The 16,616-nt window shown below is 43.8% G+C and overlaps 1 protein-coding gene across 12 annotated transcripts in view; it reads left to right on the plus strand.

The window, feature by feature from the left end:
* The window catches only part of bcas3 (BCAS3 microtubule associated cell migration factor), a 211,359-nt gene that overhangs the window by 45,770 nt on the left and 148,973 nt on the right, over positions 1-16,616 (plus strand). For 11 of the 12 annotated variants that reach the window (XR_015066690.1, XR_015066691.1, XR_015066692.1 and 8 more), the window contains exon 6: positions 13,716-13,797. Coding sequence is in view for 8 of the 12 variants with exons in the window: in XM_085916434.1 (XP_085772560.1) it covers positions 13,716-13,797 (82 nt within the window). In the remaining 4 variants the exon portion in view is untranslated. Of the gene's footprint in view, positions 1-7,650; positions 9,057-13,715; positions 13,798-16,616 lie in introns of those variants that run through there. The other variant, XM_085916440.1, reaches the window with a different exon arrangement.

A 16,616-nucleotide genomic window follows, 5' to 3' on the forward strand; every position in this document is an offset into this window, starting at 1 on the left:
CATGCATTAAACAGGTCCTTAAGGGTCATTAAGCTATTCAGGCAATATATCAAAAAACATTTGTTATTTCAAAGTGCTTAGAAATACATATCAGATCATAAAGTTATAAAAACCTTTGTCATTACCACCTATCAAAAATGTCTAGTTATGTCTTCTTTATTGATTTGGTGTGTAGGTATAATTATCTGCTTAAAATGTTTCTTTTATTGATTTAATATGTGAATATACTTGACTGCTTATGTGCTTTATTCAATGAGGTTTGAGCATATCTGTTTTTGTAGCTAGGCAGGACTTTTTGTATTTCGACCCCATTCCTTAAGTATTATGAGTGCTTCACTCAGCTATCCATCCATCCATTTTCTGAACCGCTTTGTCCCCACGGGGGTCGCGGGTGTGCTGGAGCCTATCCCAGCCGTCATCGGGCAGTAGGCAGGGGACACCCTGAACCGGTTGCCAGCCAATCGCAGGGCACACAGAGACGAACAACCATGCGCACTCGCACTCACACCTAGGGGCAATTTGGAGTGCTCAATCGGCCTACTAAGCATGTTTTTGAGATGTGGGAGGAAACCGGAGTGCCCGGAGAAAACCCACGCGGGCTCGGGGAGAACATGCAAACTCCACACAGGGAGGGCGGGAGGTGGAATCGAACCCGCACCCTTCTAACTGTGAGGCGGATGTGCTACCCACTGCACCACCGAGCCGCCAGCTTCACTCAGCTATTGTCAAATAAAATTTAAAATAATTAATAATTGTAGAAAGAGGTTCAACTGCATGTAACAAAAACAATGAGAGTTGTATTGGTTTTTATATTATTTAAATGCAGTGTAACAAGCAAACTGTGTTAGAGTACACAATAACCACTAGGGAGGTGTCCAATCTCATCTGGCTCCTCAAGATGCGTAGAGAAGAATAGTAGTGCCTCCCAGATGAATGAGCTTCTCAACGAATCTCAAGGGGAGAGCATTTGTTACCTATTATAAAAGTAACATGTTACAAAAGTAACATTTCAGTAGTTTATTGTATTGTGTCTAGCGCATTATTTTATTTTTGTGATATTACCATATTTTCCAGACTATAAATCGCTCCAGAGTACAAGTTGCACCAGTTATAAAATTCAAGATTCAAGATTTTTTATTCGCCATGTTTGAGCGTGCCAAACAAGGAATTTGACTCAGGTGCATCACAGTCTCTGTTCAACATTTAGGTGACTAACAACACTCAGGACATGTGAAAAATGGCAAATGACAAATATTCTCAAACATCCGCTGATCTTAAACTCCCAGGAGGGCAAGGAAAAACTCAGAACTCCACTAGGGGAAATGAGAAACATTGAGAAGAGACCACAGATGGGAGGGTCCCTCTTCCAGTCTGACCAGGCGGACACATAGTACAAACAGTGTTGACAATTCAAAAAAGGTGTGGAGAGCTGGATGTTATTGCACAGCAATGACTCTGAGACTCTAAGAGTGGTGTGAATTCATCAGAGCAACAGCCTGGGGGAAGAAGCTGTCTCTGTGTCTGCTGGTTTTGGCGTACAGGTCTCTATAACGCCGCCCGGAGGAGAGTAGTTCAAACAGACTGTAACCTGGGTGAGAAGGATCTGGAGAGATGTTGCTTGCACGTTTTCTGGTCCTGGACAGGGACAAGTCTTGGATAGATGGGAGGTTGATTCCAATGATCTTTTCTGCAGTCCTGATTGTCCATTGCAGTCTGTGCTTGTCTTGTTTGGAGGCCGATCCAAACCAGACAGTGATGGAGGTGCAGAGGACAGACTTGATGATGGCAGTGGAGAAAGTTTTCAGCAGCTCCCGCGGCAGGTTGAACTTCTTGAGCTGTCTCAGGAAGTACAGCCTCTGCTGGGCCTTCTTCCGGACAGAGTCTATGTGGCCGGTGCATTTCAGGTCTCGAGAGATTGTGGTTCCCAGGAACTTGAAGGTCTCTGAGGAGAGTATAGTATAACTGCGGATGGTGAGGGGTGAAAGTGGTGAAGGGTCTCGCCTGAAGTCCACTGTCATCTCCACGGTCTTGAGCGGGTTCAGCTCCAGGTGGTTTTGGCTGCACCAGTGGACCAGCCACTTCACCTCCTCTCCTGTCTGTACGCAGTCTCATCACCGTCCGGGATCAGTCCGATGAGAGTGGTGTCGTCTGCATACTTCAGGAGCTTCACAGGAAAGTTACCTGAGGAAAAATCATTGGTGTAGAGAGAGGAGAGCAGTGGGGAGAGGACACACCTCTGAGGGGCGCCAGTATTGGTGGTCCGGGTGTCAGATGTGATGCTTCGCAGCCTCACACGCTGTCTTCTGTTGGTCAGGAAGCTGGTGATCCACTGACAGGTGGAGGCAGGCACCGCGAGTTGGATGAGCTTCTGTTGGAGGATGTCGGGAGCGATGGTGTTGAACGCCGAGCGCAAATCCACAAACAGGATCCTGGCGTACGTTCCTGGGGTGTCCAGGTGGTGCAGGATGTAGTGCAGTCCCATGTTGACCGCATCATCCACCAACCTGTTTGCCCGGTAGGCAAACTGAAGGGGGTCAAGCATCTTTCAGGTGGTTCAGCACCAATCTCTCAAAAGATTTCATGACCACAAATGTCAGAGCGACAGGTCTGTAGTCATTCAATCCTGTGATGGCGGAATTCTTGGCCACTGGAACGATGGTGGTGCTCTTGAAGCACGAGGGCACCTCACACAGCTCCAGGGTGCCAGCTGCTCAGCACAGATTTCCATAATAAATAAATAAATAATAATGCATAATAAAGAAGAACAAGACATATATTAGTCACACTGGAGTTTAAGTAGCCTTTTTGTGGAAAATTTATCTGATAAAATCCAACATCAAAAACAGACACGTCATCTTGAAAGGCAATTTAAAATAAAAATAGAATAGAGACAACAAAACGCTAAATAATTGTACGGTATGCTAAAGTTACATGACACGTAAACAATGAACTGAGAACGTGCCTGGTATGTCAACATCATATTTTAAGAGTTATTCAGATAAACTATAGCATAAAACCCATGCTAACAAGTTTACCAAACCGTACTGTGAAATGTTTTTGAAGCTCTTTTAATTCAAACATCTGTTTTGTCTTTGAAAATATATATTTTTTTTTTTTTCCTCAAATGTAAAAAAAAAAAAAAAAAAAAAAGGGCGGTTCGGTGGGGCACTGGTTAGCACGACCGCCTCACAGTTAGGAGGGTGCGGGTTCGATTCCACCTCAAGCCCTACCTGTGTGGAGTTTGCATGTTCTCCCCAGGCCCGCGTGGGTTTTCTCCGGGCACTCCGGTTTTCTCCCACATCCTGAAAACATGCTTGGTAGGCCGATTGAAGACTAAATTGTCCCTAGGTGTGAGTGCGAATGCGGATGGTTGTTCGTCTCTGTGTGGCCTGCGATTGGCTGGCAACCAGTTTAGGGTGTCCCCCGCCTACTGCCCAATGACTGCTGAGATAGGCTCCAGCACGCCTGCGACCCCCGTGGGGACAAGCGGTACGGATAATGGATGGATGGATGTATGTCTGTAAAAAAGGATTGGGTAGTTTGAAGTTCTTCTGGCATGTATCTAGAGAACATACATTCATCCATCCATCCATCCATCCGCCCAGGAGCGATGGATGGATGATTACATGCAAAATTACTCTTCAAAATTATTATCAAACACATACCTCTGGCCGCTTATTTCCCTAGTGACTTCTTCAAAGGAATTCAAAATGTCACTGGCTTGCTTTATTTCCTCCCATTCTTCTGGTGTTAGGATTTATAATCTTGGATTTGTAAGTCCTAAAATTGTTATTATTGCATCTTTGTTCATGAGAGTGCTTGGGATCATGTAGATAGAACGTTGAATTCCATCTTGTGGGGTAGTCTTGCTTCAACTGAGCTTCTGGCAAGCCTAACTATTTGTGGGTGGCTCGCAATTTTTCATTGGAAACTGTGCTTTTGTGCATGTATTCAACAATCGTCTTTGCTTTTTCACAATTTTTTTTTATTGCAGTCATGCCACTATTCACTCTTAAGTTGAGGGCCTGGGCAAAGCAGAAAAGGTGAGGCCAACCTGTGATCTGAATTGCTTTCCCCACATTGGCACCATTATCAGATAAAGAAATTGAAAAGCGTTGTGTACAGAACCGAACAGCCAAGTGCAGCGTGAGAGACTCTTGTTAGGGATGGGGGGAACGAGTGCTGGAGCAGTGGTTTGACTGGAGTGGCGGCGCTGCCAGAGCGGGATCGGTGAACAAAAATGACAGCGTCGCTCCTGTTTGTTTTCCTCGGGGTGATTGGGTGGCGGATGGCTGGCACCCACTAGGGGAAAAGGATAGCAAAGCAAGCGCACAGCGCAGCAGAGCGTAAGGGCAGGTCGTGGTTGGGGACAAGCAAGTGATTGGCGGTGAGCAGGACGTGGTCAGAAACAAGCGAGTGGTCAGGGCAGGCGGCAGACAGGACAAAGTCATAGAGACTGCTGCGTTATATATATTTTTATCTTATATAGGCTATAGGCGCGTTGTTTATTTTTCATTTTTTAATTCATTTAATTTGTTTACCACACACAAAATAACACAAATGTCATATGAAGAAAAAACTTAGAGAAAATAAAGACATGCGCAAGGAAGACTAGAAACCCTGACGGGCTTATAAGGTGTCTCCCTCGGATTTCACGTGAAAATTAAAGAAAGTTTTATAAAAAATATAAACTCAATCATTTAATCTACCTTTTTAAGTAGGATTGAAATCAATGTAATTACAAAGGGATGGTAAAAATCTATCCATCCATCCTCTTCTGCTTATCCGGGGTCAGGTCTCAGGGGCAGCAGCTTTAGGAGGGACTCCCAGACTTCCCTCTCCCCAGCCACTTCATCCAGCTCATCCCGGGGGATCCCAAGGCGTTCCCCAGCCAGCCGAGAGACAAAGTCTCTCCAGCGCGTCCTGGGTCATCCACGAGGTCTCCTACAGGTGGGACATGCCCGGAACACCTCCCCAGGGAGACGTCCAGGAGGCATCCTGATGAGATGCCCGAGCCACCTCATCTGGAGCAGCTACTCTACTCTGAGTCCCTCCCGGATGACCGAGCTTCTCACCTTATCTCTAAGGGAGAGCCCGGACACCCTGCGGAGGAAACTCATTTTGGCCGCTTGTATCCGGGATCTCATTCTTTCGGTCACAATCCATAGCTCGTGACCATAGGTGAGGGTAGGAGCGTAGATCGACCGGTAAATTAAGAGCTTTCCCTTTTGGCTCAGATCTCTCTTCACCACGACGGACCGGTACAGAGTCCGCATTACTGCTGACGCTGCACCGATCCGCCTGTCGATGTCGCGCTCCATCCTGCCCTTACTCGTTAACAAGACCCCAAGATACTTGAACACCTCCACTTGGGGCAGGATCTCATCCCTGATCCGGGGAGGGCACTCCACCCTTTTCCGACCAAGGACCATGGCCTTGGATTCGGAAATGCGGACCAAACTCTGGCATTGGTGATACAGGGACTGGACTGCCCTTATAAGTTGGCTCTGCATCCCGTATTCCCGAAGCATCCTCCACAGAACTTCCCGAGGGACACAGTCGAACGCCTTCTCCAAGTCCACAGAACACATGTGAACTGGTTGAGTGAACTCCCATGCCCCCTCGAAGATCCTGCCGAGGGTGTAGAGTTGGTCCACTGTTCCACGGCCAGGACGAAAGCCACACTGTTAGAGTGGTGCTCACTCTAACTTATTTTTGCAAGAACCACAACGGGAGACAGTATGACCTTTTTAAGCGCTTGCAAGTGGGGAGTCATTCGTCGCTGTGCATACAGCGATGATCGAATGTGGTCCCACTCAGGCCTCTTACAAGAGCATTTTTATTGAGAGAAACAGGGTGGGGGCGTGAGTGGGCAGGATGGGGGTGAAACCCCTGGCCACTGATCAAATCATAGCAGGGGTTGTTTTACGATGAGTAGACAGAACAACGTTGATTGCGTCTTCTACAGCTGGTCAATCGGTACAAATGATCTTAGCACTTTGTTCTACTACTTTGTTAAGAAAGGACAAGGTTAATTATTACCAATGAACCAGCTCAGTGGCCTAGTAGTAGAGTTTCCGCCCTGAGACTGGAAGGTTGTGGGTTCAAACCCCGGCCGGGTCATACCAAAGACTATAAAAATGGAACCCATTGCCTCCCTGCTTGGCACTCAGCATCAAGGGTTGGAATTGGGGGGTTAGATCACCAAATGATTCCCGAGCGCGGCACCGCTGCTGCTCACTGGTCCCCTCTCCCCCAGGGGATGGATCAAAAATCACATGGGGATGGGTTAAATGCAGAGGACAAATTTCACCACATCCAGATGTGTGTGTGACGATGATCATTGGGACTTTTATTAAAGGTTACAAACCAACATAATATTATGATCAACCTAATTTATTCAACCCTAACACACACTGCTCCTCCTGAATCCGAAGTTCGACCTCCCGATGGACCCTCCTTTCCAGCACCCCTGAATAGACCTTGCCAGGGAGGTTGAGGAGTGTGATTCCTCTATAGTTGTAACACACCCTCCGGTCCCCCTTCCTAAAGAGGGGAACCACCACCCCAGTCTGCCAATCCAGCTGTAGAGGCATTTCAGCCATGTGTCAGATCATTAAATCACATGCTGGAACAAAGAGGAGAAGACAACCAGGATGAGTCTACTCGCGAGGAGAACGATAGAGAAAGGAAGCTCAGTTACAATCTCCATCAGTTCTCAGTTCCCCCTCAACATACTCCTCTTTTTAATATTTTGGTTGCCCTGGTTACAGAGGCGCTGCTACACTAAAGGGAGGGGAGATCGTGGCTGTAGCAACACTGATTAGCTAAGGAATATAGTGTGGTGTGATTTAGCACTTGTCGGCCCATGCCCCCCGCAGTGGAGTCGCAGAGTCTGATCTCTTCACCCAACCAGTTGTCTTCTCCATGGGAGGCCGACATCTCCTCGACTATGATCAGATAACTTTGAAGCACGTTGAATGCCGCTTACCTGTGGAGCAATGCACTAAACCTTTGCTAAGTTTATCTTCTTGGTAAACTAACACAACACATAATAATAATGAGTAACTAGTCCAGGGGTGTCCAAACTTTTTGCAAGGAGGGCCAGATTTGATAAAGTGAAGGGGCCCGGGGGCCAGTATTTTTTCAGGCATTTTTTTTAACTACAATTTCATCCAAATAAACACTGTTATAAAACAAATTTCATTCTCCCAATTGTCTTTATTTTTTAAATGACAAAATAACCAAATATAAGCCACTCAGGCAGATGTGAACAACTCTAAAAACACAAATTCTGCCTTTCATTCATATCTGAAGAGTCTGATAACATTGAACAAACTGTATGAAATACCTTAAATTTACATGAGTTTAAAATTATTTTCGCCTCATGAACATTTTAAACAGGAGTTATAAGTAATACATAAAATACGATAACATTGAACAAACTGTATGAAATACCTTAAGTTTAAAATTATTTTCGCCTCATAAACATTTAACACAGGGTTCACGCAGCCAGTTCGCGCGTACCCTTTTTACAACGGGTTTATTTCCGCATTTGACTTGCGCATGCTCCGCATAGCAGGACAGCTGGAGTCATGTTCTCGCTGTCAAATCACGCCGGGTCGCGCGAGATTACATTTCTGCGGCATAAATATAAAATAGCTTTGGTACGCGTGTATTAAAGCGCTGGTCAACAATGGCGGCGGGCCACATACTAAAGATTTTATCACAGAGGCTGCGGGCCTGATGAAATTTGACAACGGGCCGCAATTGGCCCGCGGGCCGGACTTTGGACATCACTGAACTAGTCCTACCGAATCATTTCAACACATATTCAGTAAATGTGAGGTACTGGTATGCAGTTCCTTAAACGAACATTGAGTAAATATGGGATAACCTTTATGTGACTACTTCAAACTGTATATAACATTTAAAAAAGATAAACAGTTTCAATCATCTACAATCTATGAATCAAAGCTACAGTTAACTAAAAGGAATGAAGTCCCTTTAAACTAAACAAAAAACATCTTGCCTATACAAAGAAGCCCTGCTCATTGTTAGTGAAGGCTTCTTACAAAACAAACACAAAAGTAACATAAGGACAGGAAGGATACATAAGGCTGACGGGGATCAAAAGACATTCCTTGAACTGAATAGGAAGTACTTAGTTCAAAGGAGAGTCGTAAACTCGTAAAAGATGAGGCCTCCTGGTCTGGCAGGCCAAGGCTTCCCCGAGATTATTCCAACACCATGACAGCCCAACAACATCCAGATCATTTGCCCCGAGGAGTTTTTTAACTACCTCAGTGACTTCGAACCCAGAGATTGGAGAGTCCACCTCAGTCTCCAGGCCCTGCTTCTACAATGGAAGGCATGTCAGTGGAATTGAGGAGGTCTTCGAAGTACACTCCCCACCGACTCATGATGTCCCGAGTCGAGGTCAGCAGCACGCCATCTCCACTGTAAACAGTGTTGACAGTGCACTGCTTCCCCCTCCTGAAACGCCGGATGTTGGACCACAATTATCTAGAAGCCGTCCGGAAGTCGTTCTCCATGGCCTCGCCAAACTCCTCCCACGCCCGGGTTTTTGCCTCAGCAACCGCCGAAGCCGCGTTCCGCCTGGGCATCCGGTACCTGTCATCTGCCTCCGGAGTCCCGCAGGCCAAAACGGCCCCATAGGACTCCTTCTTCAGCTTGACGGCATCCCTTACCGCCGGTGTCCACCAGGGGGTTCGGGGATTGCCGCCACGACAGGCACCAACCACCTTACAGCCACAGCTCCGGTCGGCTGCCTCAACAATGGAGGCACGGAACACGGTCTACTCGGATTCAATGTCTCCCGCCTCTTCCAGAACGTGTGATAAGCTCTGCCGGAGGTGTGAGTTGAAGCTTTTCCTGACAGGGAATTCTGCCAGACATTCCCAGCAGACCCTCACAATACATTTGGGCCTGCCAGATCGGACCTGCATCTTCCCCCACCACCGGAGCCAACTCACCACCAGGTGGTGATCACTTGACAGCTCCGCCCCTCTCTTCACCCGAGTGTCCAAAACATGGTAATAATAAACAAATAATGTTAATAAATCCGTAGTAAACAAATAATAGCAACATCCAAGCAAAATAATAACAGTAGCCAAGGTAACAAGCAACATAACTCAGGTATATGTAATTTGTGAATGTGTCATTTAACAGCAGTTTTAAACATGTTGGACGAAAGGTCAAAGAAATGGATAGGAAGTTCATTAAATACTTTGGGACCCCTGAAATGAAGACTACATTTGGACAGGGACGTTTTTATGGAGGGCAAGACAAGTCTAGCCTTATTTCTGGTGTTATCAAAGTCAAAGTCCGCTTTATTGTCAATTTCTTCACGTCAAGGCACACAGTGAGATCGAAACGTTTCCCACCGTCCCACGGTGACTAGACACAGTACACAACACTTACATCAAATAGCACAAAGAGTAAAAACGAACAGACAAGAGCAACGAATAAGTAATAAGCAAATAACCCAAATAAATCAACAACAAATAAATAAATTGGCAGTGATAGTCTTCCCTTCTCCTGTAAAATATATTGGGTGTGCTGGGGAACTGATTGTGGGTTGCTTTGAAGACAAACCGAGCTGTGTGGAAAAAGTTAACCTGTATATGCTGAGAATTGATAGTTCCTGGAATAACGGTAGTGAATGAGCCAGCTAGTTAGCATGTAGAATGATTCGGACACAATGCTTTTGTAGACAATAAATGCGATTCAACTTGGTAGGATGAGTGCTGGCCCAAATTACGCTGCAATAATTGATATATGGGTAGATTAGGGAGGAATAGAATATCAGAGTTGTTTTTCTGTCCAAAGTATGCCGTAGTTTGCTCAAAATACCAGTATTCCTAGCAATCTTAGAAGATATTGTAGTAATATGAGGTTTCCAGCACAGTTTGTCATCAATTAGTATGCCCAGAAATTTGACAGATGAACATAAAGAAATTAAATTATTGTCAATCAAGACCTCTACATCTTTGTTGCCCAAACAACTTTTCCCACTGTTGAACAATAAGTTTGTTTTTTATTTATTCAAAGACAATATATTTGCTTTGAACGACTGAGAAAACGTTTGCAATTCGTTGTTTATTACTGAGAGAAGGTGTTCGAGATTGCTGTGTGAATAAACAACACGAGTATCATCAGCAAATAAGATGGTTGACAATGGTGAGAGACTCTATAGAGATCTTTAATATAAATTAAAAATATGAGGAGTCCAAGAATGGAACCTTGTGGGACTCCACATTTGATGTCTAACTGGGGGGAGTCAAAGCCCTTAAATGAGACATATTGTTTCCTCTCTTTCAAGTAGCTGGCAATGTTTTATGTTTTAATTTTAATAAGAGAATTTCATGGTCTATTGTGTCAAATGCCTTGGATAAATCAAGGAAAACTGCAATAGAGTATTCTTTCATATTATGAGCTTTGTATAATTTCTCTGTTAAGAGAGATAGCCATGTATGTTGAATGAGACTTACGAAAGCCATACTGGTGTTTATATAGTGTACTGTGATTATCAAGGAAGCTACACACTCTATTGTAGGCAAGTTTTTCCAAGGTCTTAGACATGACAGGTAAAATGGATATTGGGCGATAATTGGTGAGAACTGTCGGGTCATCATTTTGAAAGATTGGTACAATTTTAGCCAATTTTAGTTCCTGTGGAACAATGCCCTTTGAGAAAGACAAATTAAAAATCTAACATAAGGGTTTCACAATCCACATTGCAACTTCTTTCACAAGTCTGGAGTCAAACTGATCATGACCAGAAGTATTTTTAAGAGATGAAATTATGTCATGAATCTCTTGTTTATTGGCTGGGGTCAGAGTAAAAGCTGCAGAGTCTCCATATAGTCTCCATATAATTAATTGGGTTATCAAGTACTTGTAGAATTTGTCGGGCTAAAGTTGGTCCAATTTCTGTGAAGAATTCATGAAATTTACAGGCCATTGTTTTGGGATCTGATAAAGGCTTGTCATTTACTATGAACCCAGGGAAATTAATCGGATGATTTCTTTTTATTCAGGATTTCCTTTATTGTAGACCACAAGGCTTTCATGTTCTTGCTGTTTTTGACTATTTCATTGGCATAATGTGTCTTTTTTGCAGCTCTGATCACATGGTTAATTTTGTTTCTATATTGTTTGTACTTATCATATTTCATAGATGAAGGATTAGTGATGAATGTTTTGTATAGTTTATTCTTTTGCCTAAGAGATTTAGTAGTTGCCCGACTAGCCCAAGGCTTTGAACGAGATTCACGTTTGAAGCTTCTGTTCTTTATCGGAAAAGAATAATTATAGTGGTCAGTTCCTCCAAGAATATGGTGTATGCCTGCTGGGGATCAGGGTTCCTTAATTCAGCATCCCAACTACTATTTTGAACTTGCATTTTAAACTTGGAAATTGTTTGTTGATTGGTAAGTCCATACGTGTCCATCAGCTTCCCAGTAGGAAGAAGTGTTTGCTCGTGAGGAGGTAATAGAGAATATGGAAAAGTGATCAGAGATGTCTGAGCATAGAATTCCAGACAAGTGATCTCTGTCAAGTATGTTGGTAAATTTGTTTTCTATTTGCTGAATTTTCTGTTATTATTGTAGGTTTAGAAATCATAGACTTAAAACAGAAAGAAGACAGACTATTCAGGAAAGACTGAGTTTGTGCCTCAGACTCGATAATGTTGATGTTGAAATCCCCCATGAGGAAACATTTCTTATTTTCATGAGATACTATAGATACTGGTTAGCATGTCTGCCTCACAGTTTGGAGGGTGTGGGTTCGATTCCACATCCGGCCCTCCCAGTGTGGAGTTTGCATGTTCTCCCCGTGCCCGCATGGGTTTTCTCCGGGCACTCCGGTTTCCTCCCACATCCCAAAAACATGCTTGGTAGGCCAATAGCGCACTCCAAATTGCCCCTCGGTGCGAGTGTGGATGGTTGTTCGTCTTTGTTTGCCCTGCGATTTGCTGGCAACCGGTTCCGGGTGTCCCCCGCCTCCTGTCTGATGACTGCTGGGATAGGCTCCAGCACGCCCGCGACCCCCGTGGGGACAAGCGGTATAGAAAATGGATGGATGGATAGGCTATAGGCTATGGTCTGACCTCTCCACACTGTCAGGTTTTGTTGAATGCATTGTTCATGCATTAAGTTGCATTGTGAACATCACAGTCAGAGAAGCTCTTGCTTTATTTATTTATGTATTTACTTTATTTACTATTTTGTTTTTTGCAATTGTTTTGTTTGTACTTGTTCACTATCACTTTCATTCAATTAAATTGTACTCAGTTCTTAAAGGAGCTGGCAAAATCAGTTGTGATGTTATAACTTTATTTAGCTTGTGCGGGGGGTGGGGGAGTAATGTGTAATATGAAAGCAAAGTAATATTAGTGATCGACAAGACAGGACAGCCAAATGCTGTGCCAAGTGCTGGCTAGACTGGGGTGCTGAAATGGCAGGCTTGTGACCAACGGGTGGAAGGGGCAGCGCCACGACGGGTCAACACCCACGACGGGTGGATGGCAGAAATTGACCGGGTGAAGCAAGCGACAGAGCGCGCACGCAGCACAGCTGGGAGCGGTGCATAATCATGGTCTAGTGCAGGCAGATGGTCAGGGAAAGCAGAGCATGGTCACAAACAGGCAAATTGTCAGGGCTGGTGGTGAGCAGACCATAGTCACAAACAGGCGAATGGTCAGGGCAGGTGGCGAGCTGGGCAAGAAGGACAGTCGGCAATGGGAGTCAGACAGAAAAGGTGCAATAAGCTCACAACAGGCATCACGGACAGACTGACAACCAACAGCTGGAAATGCCGGGTTTAAGTTGCGTCCCCTTAACAAGCCAGAACAGGTGCGGGTGATTCCTTGATTGGGGGGGTGTGGCTGTGAACGACTAGTATCAATGGAAGTGAGCGGCTGGGTGGCAAGGTACTATCCTTGATTCTAAGTATTAAGTAATATAACTGCATAACTTTTCTACAGAGTAATATGTTATAAATAACTTATTACTCCACTAAGTGATATTGCCCAACACTGTATGTGGGCTAGGCGGAGTCCCCTTATTGTAGGTAGGTGGCCAAGAGTATAGGAGTAGGAATCCTGGAGGTGGTAGTTAGACCTTTTTCTGCAATCTCCATGGGCATGTCTCAATCTTACTGGCATCCATTAAATAGTACAACTAAGAATATGCAGTCTTATGTATTTGCAGTTGCAGTTATTATTAGCATAGCGAGCATCAAAGATAAAAAAAAAAAAACGGGAAAATATAAGTCAATGCCAGGTCCAAATCACTGGACTAAACTCATGACACTCACCTTTAAGATCATAATGCCTTTTCATTTTTGACTGAACATACTTCAAATTTTCATATGCTCTCTCTGCCGCACTTTGCAATTGATGATCAAATCCGTAACATCATAAATCATATTTATTCAAACAAAAGGAAAAAAAAAAAGGTAAAGTAAACGACTGTGAAAAAAGTAACAACAAAAAAGGTTTTTGCTGTGAGCTGTGGCACAAGGCAGGGCAAGACAAGGCAAGGCAAGGCAGGGCAAATTAGGTTTATTGTACATGAATGCAGTATAGGTCTTATGGTGAAAACGAAACTTTTTCCTGATGAGTTATTGTATGCATAGTGATATATAACGGCATCGTGTTTGGTTTTAATACTGATATTTTATTTCAGACAGAAGGAGAGGCCCAGGAGCTATTCTCAGTGCGTCATGGTCCAGTGAAAACTGCTCGCATTTTACCAGCTCCACATATCAGTAAGTATGTTTATTCTAACCTTGTAAATAGATATGGGCACTTAATCAAATTTAGCCAGTACGTCCTCCGTCTTTCATCCTCCACCTGGCCACCCTTCTGTCATTGTCTCTCTCTCTCTCTCTCTCTCTCTCTCTCTCTCTCTCTCTCTATTCATAACATCTTATAAGCAATCTATCTGTCTGTCTGTCTGTCTGTCTGTCTGTCAAGTCAAGTCAAGTCAAGTCAAGTCAAGTCAAGTTTATTTGTATAGCCCTAAATCACAAGCAGTCTCAAAGGGCTTCACATAGACAATCAATTGACAATTTTTCTCAAAGCATCTCCTGATCTTGGGCTCCCAAAAGGACAAGGAAAAACTAAAAAAAAAACTACCAGGGGAAAAATCAGAAACCTTGAGAAGGGACCACAGATGGAAGGATCCCCCTTTCAGGATCACCAGGCTGCAATGGATGCAAAGAGGGCACATAAAATACATAATATGGAAATCAAAAAGTGGATGTCCAGGCCAAAGCAAAGAGCTGTCGGAGGTGCCTTTGATTGTCCTGGCAGTGTCCTCTAGGAGGGTAATCCGCTGCAGTTCCCTCATGCTGAATTGGTCCACGAGAATCTAGTTAGCCGCTGTCATCTTGGGTGTCACCTAACCACCTCCCCAGCCGGGGAGGGGTGGGGGGAGTGGGGTCGGGGAGAGGGAGCAAAAACAAACTCCAGCCGAATCGGCCACTACAGGATAATTAAAGCCCATATCATAGAAATATGTCTTTAAACGTGTCTTAAATGTTACTACTGAGGTAGCAGTTCTAATATCCATTGGTAGGGCATTCCAGAGCTCTGGAGCCCGAATAGAAAATGCTCTAGCCCCTGCAGACATTTTCTTGGCCCTCGGTGTCACTAAAAGACTAGCGTTTTGCAAACGAAGGTTACGAGACGAAACATAAGGAACAACTAAGTCGACGAGATATGAAGGCGCTAAGCCATGCAATGATTTATAGGTTAATAGAAGAACCTTGAAGTCACATCTTAAATGGACCGGGGGAGCCAGTGTAAGTTGGCTAATATTGGGGTAATGTGATCAAATTTTCTTGTCCGTGAGAGCAGCCTTGCAGCAGCATTTTGTACTAACTGTAGACTTTTGATAATGGACTCAGGAAGACCAGAGAATAATGCATTACAGTAGTCCAGGCGCAACGTGATAAATGCATGTATAATAATTTCCGCATCACCGGTCGAGAGGATTGGGCGAATCTTAGCAATATTACGAAGGTGGAAAAATGCTATTCTGGTTATATTCTTAATGTACTTTTGAAAGGAGAGCGTTTGGTCAAATATTACCCCGAGATTAGTTACAGTATCACTCTGAGTGATAGTACGGTTATCTATAGTTATAGTCGTTTCCTTAAATAAATGTTGATAACGAGCTGGACCAATTATCAACGTCTCAGTTTTATCTGGGTTCAGACGAAGGAAGTTGAGAGACATCCATTGCTTGATTTCCGCAAGGCATGCCTCAAGATTACAACAGTCCTGCGGATCTGTCATTGATAACGGCATATATAATAGGGTGTCATCCGCGTAACATTGAAAACTAATATTATATTTACGTATTATGTCCCCAAGCGGAATCATATAAATATTAAATAGAATTGGTCCTAGTACTGATATCCCTGTGGGACACCATTGTCCATTGCCATGGACCACTCGGTGCGTCCTGTCTGATAGATATTAATGAAACCAGCGTAGTGCTGACCCCGAAATACCAACACAACCTTTAAGACGCTCTAATAAAATATCGAAGTCTACAGTGTCGAAGGCAGCACTAAGATCGAGTAGTAACAATACCGATGAAGTGTTTGAATCCATATCATTAGTCACTTTATCTGTCTTTCTTTCTTTCTTTCTTTCTTTCTTTCTTTCTTTCTTTCTTTCTTTCTTTCTTTCTTTCTTTCTTTCTTTCTTTCTTTCTTTCTTTCTTTCTTTCTTTATCTTTATCAGCTGATGGATGAAGGCGTGGCTCACCTGTCAGATTTGACAGGCACTGATAGAGTTCTAAATAAAGTTCAATCAATCAATCAATCAATCAATCAATCAATCAATAAACGTGTTCTTTATGTTATAGTTATTTGAATCACTGTTAATGTTATGTCAGGCCCGTTTTCAGCTCGTTTGTGTTTATATCACACTAGCATACCGTATCGTTTAGCCTGTTGTTGCTGGTTCATGTCTGTTCTTGGTGTTGGATTTTGTCAATTAAATTTCCCCCAGAATGTGACTTAAACTCCCGGGCGACTTATATATAATAACAAAAATAAAATAAAAAAAAACACGAATCTTGAAACTGTTTTTATGGCTGATGCGACTTGTACTCGACGTAGCAACTGTTAGTCCGAAAGATACGATATATATGTGTGTGTACCGCAATTTTCGGACTATAAGTCACGTTTTCTTTCTTAGTTTGGGGGGGGGGGGGGGGGGCGACTTTTACTGAGGAGCGACTTATATGTGAATTTTTTCAAAAATTTTCTAAATAAAAAAAATGGAAACCGCGATAAACGAACCGCAATGTAGCAAGGTATTGCTGTAATTTGAATTTCAAGTGACGTCAGACGCGCGGCGGTTGTTTACATAAAGGACAAAGATTCGATCATGGAATGACGAAGATGACGAAGGGCCCCACGTACTGCCGGCATCATTCGCGGCTTTGTTTGTAAGTGACACGGAGGACGAAGAGTTTGAAGGATTTAATGATTTGGAGTGACACAGAAGGTTTGAAAAACTATTATGGCTTTTACGCGCGCCCGGTCCTTCTCGACAGGAGTTCTCTTTC

The sequence above is a fragment of the Syngnathus leptorhynchus genome, chromosome 7 (assembly GCF_054491065.1).
Source record: "Syngnathus leptorhynchus isolate UIUO chromosome 7, UIUO_Slep, whole genome shotgun sequence".
Classification (NCBI taxonomy): domain Eukaryota; kingdom Metazoa; phylum Chordata; class Actinopteri; order Syngnathiformes; family Syngnathidae; genus Syngnathus; species Syngnathus leptorhynchus.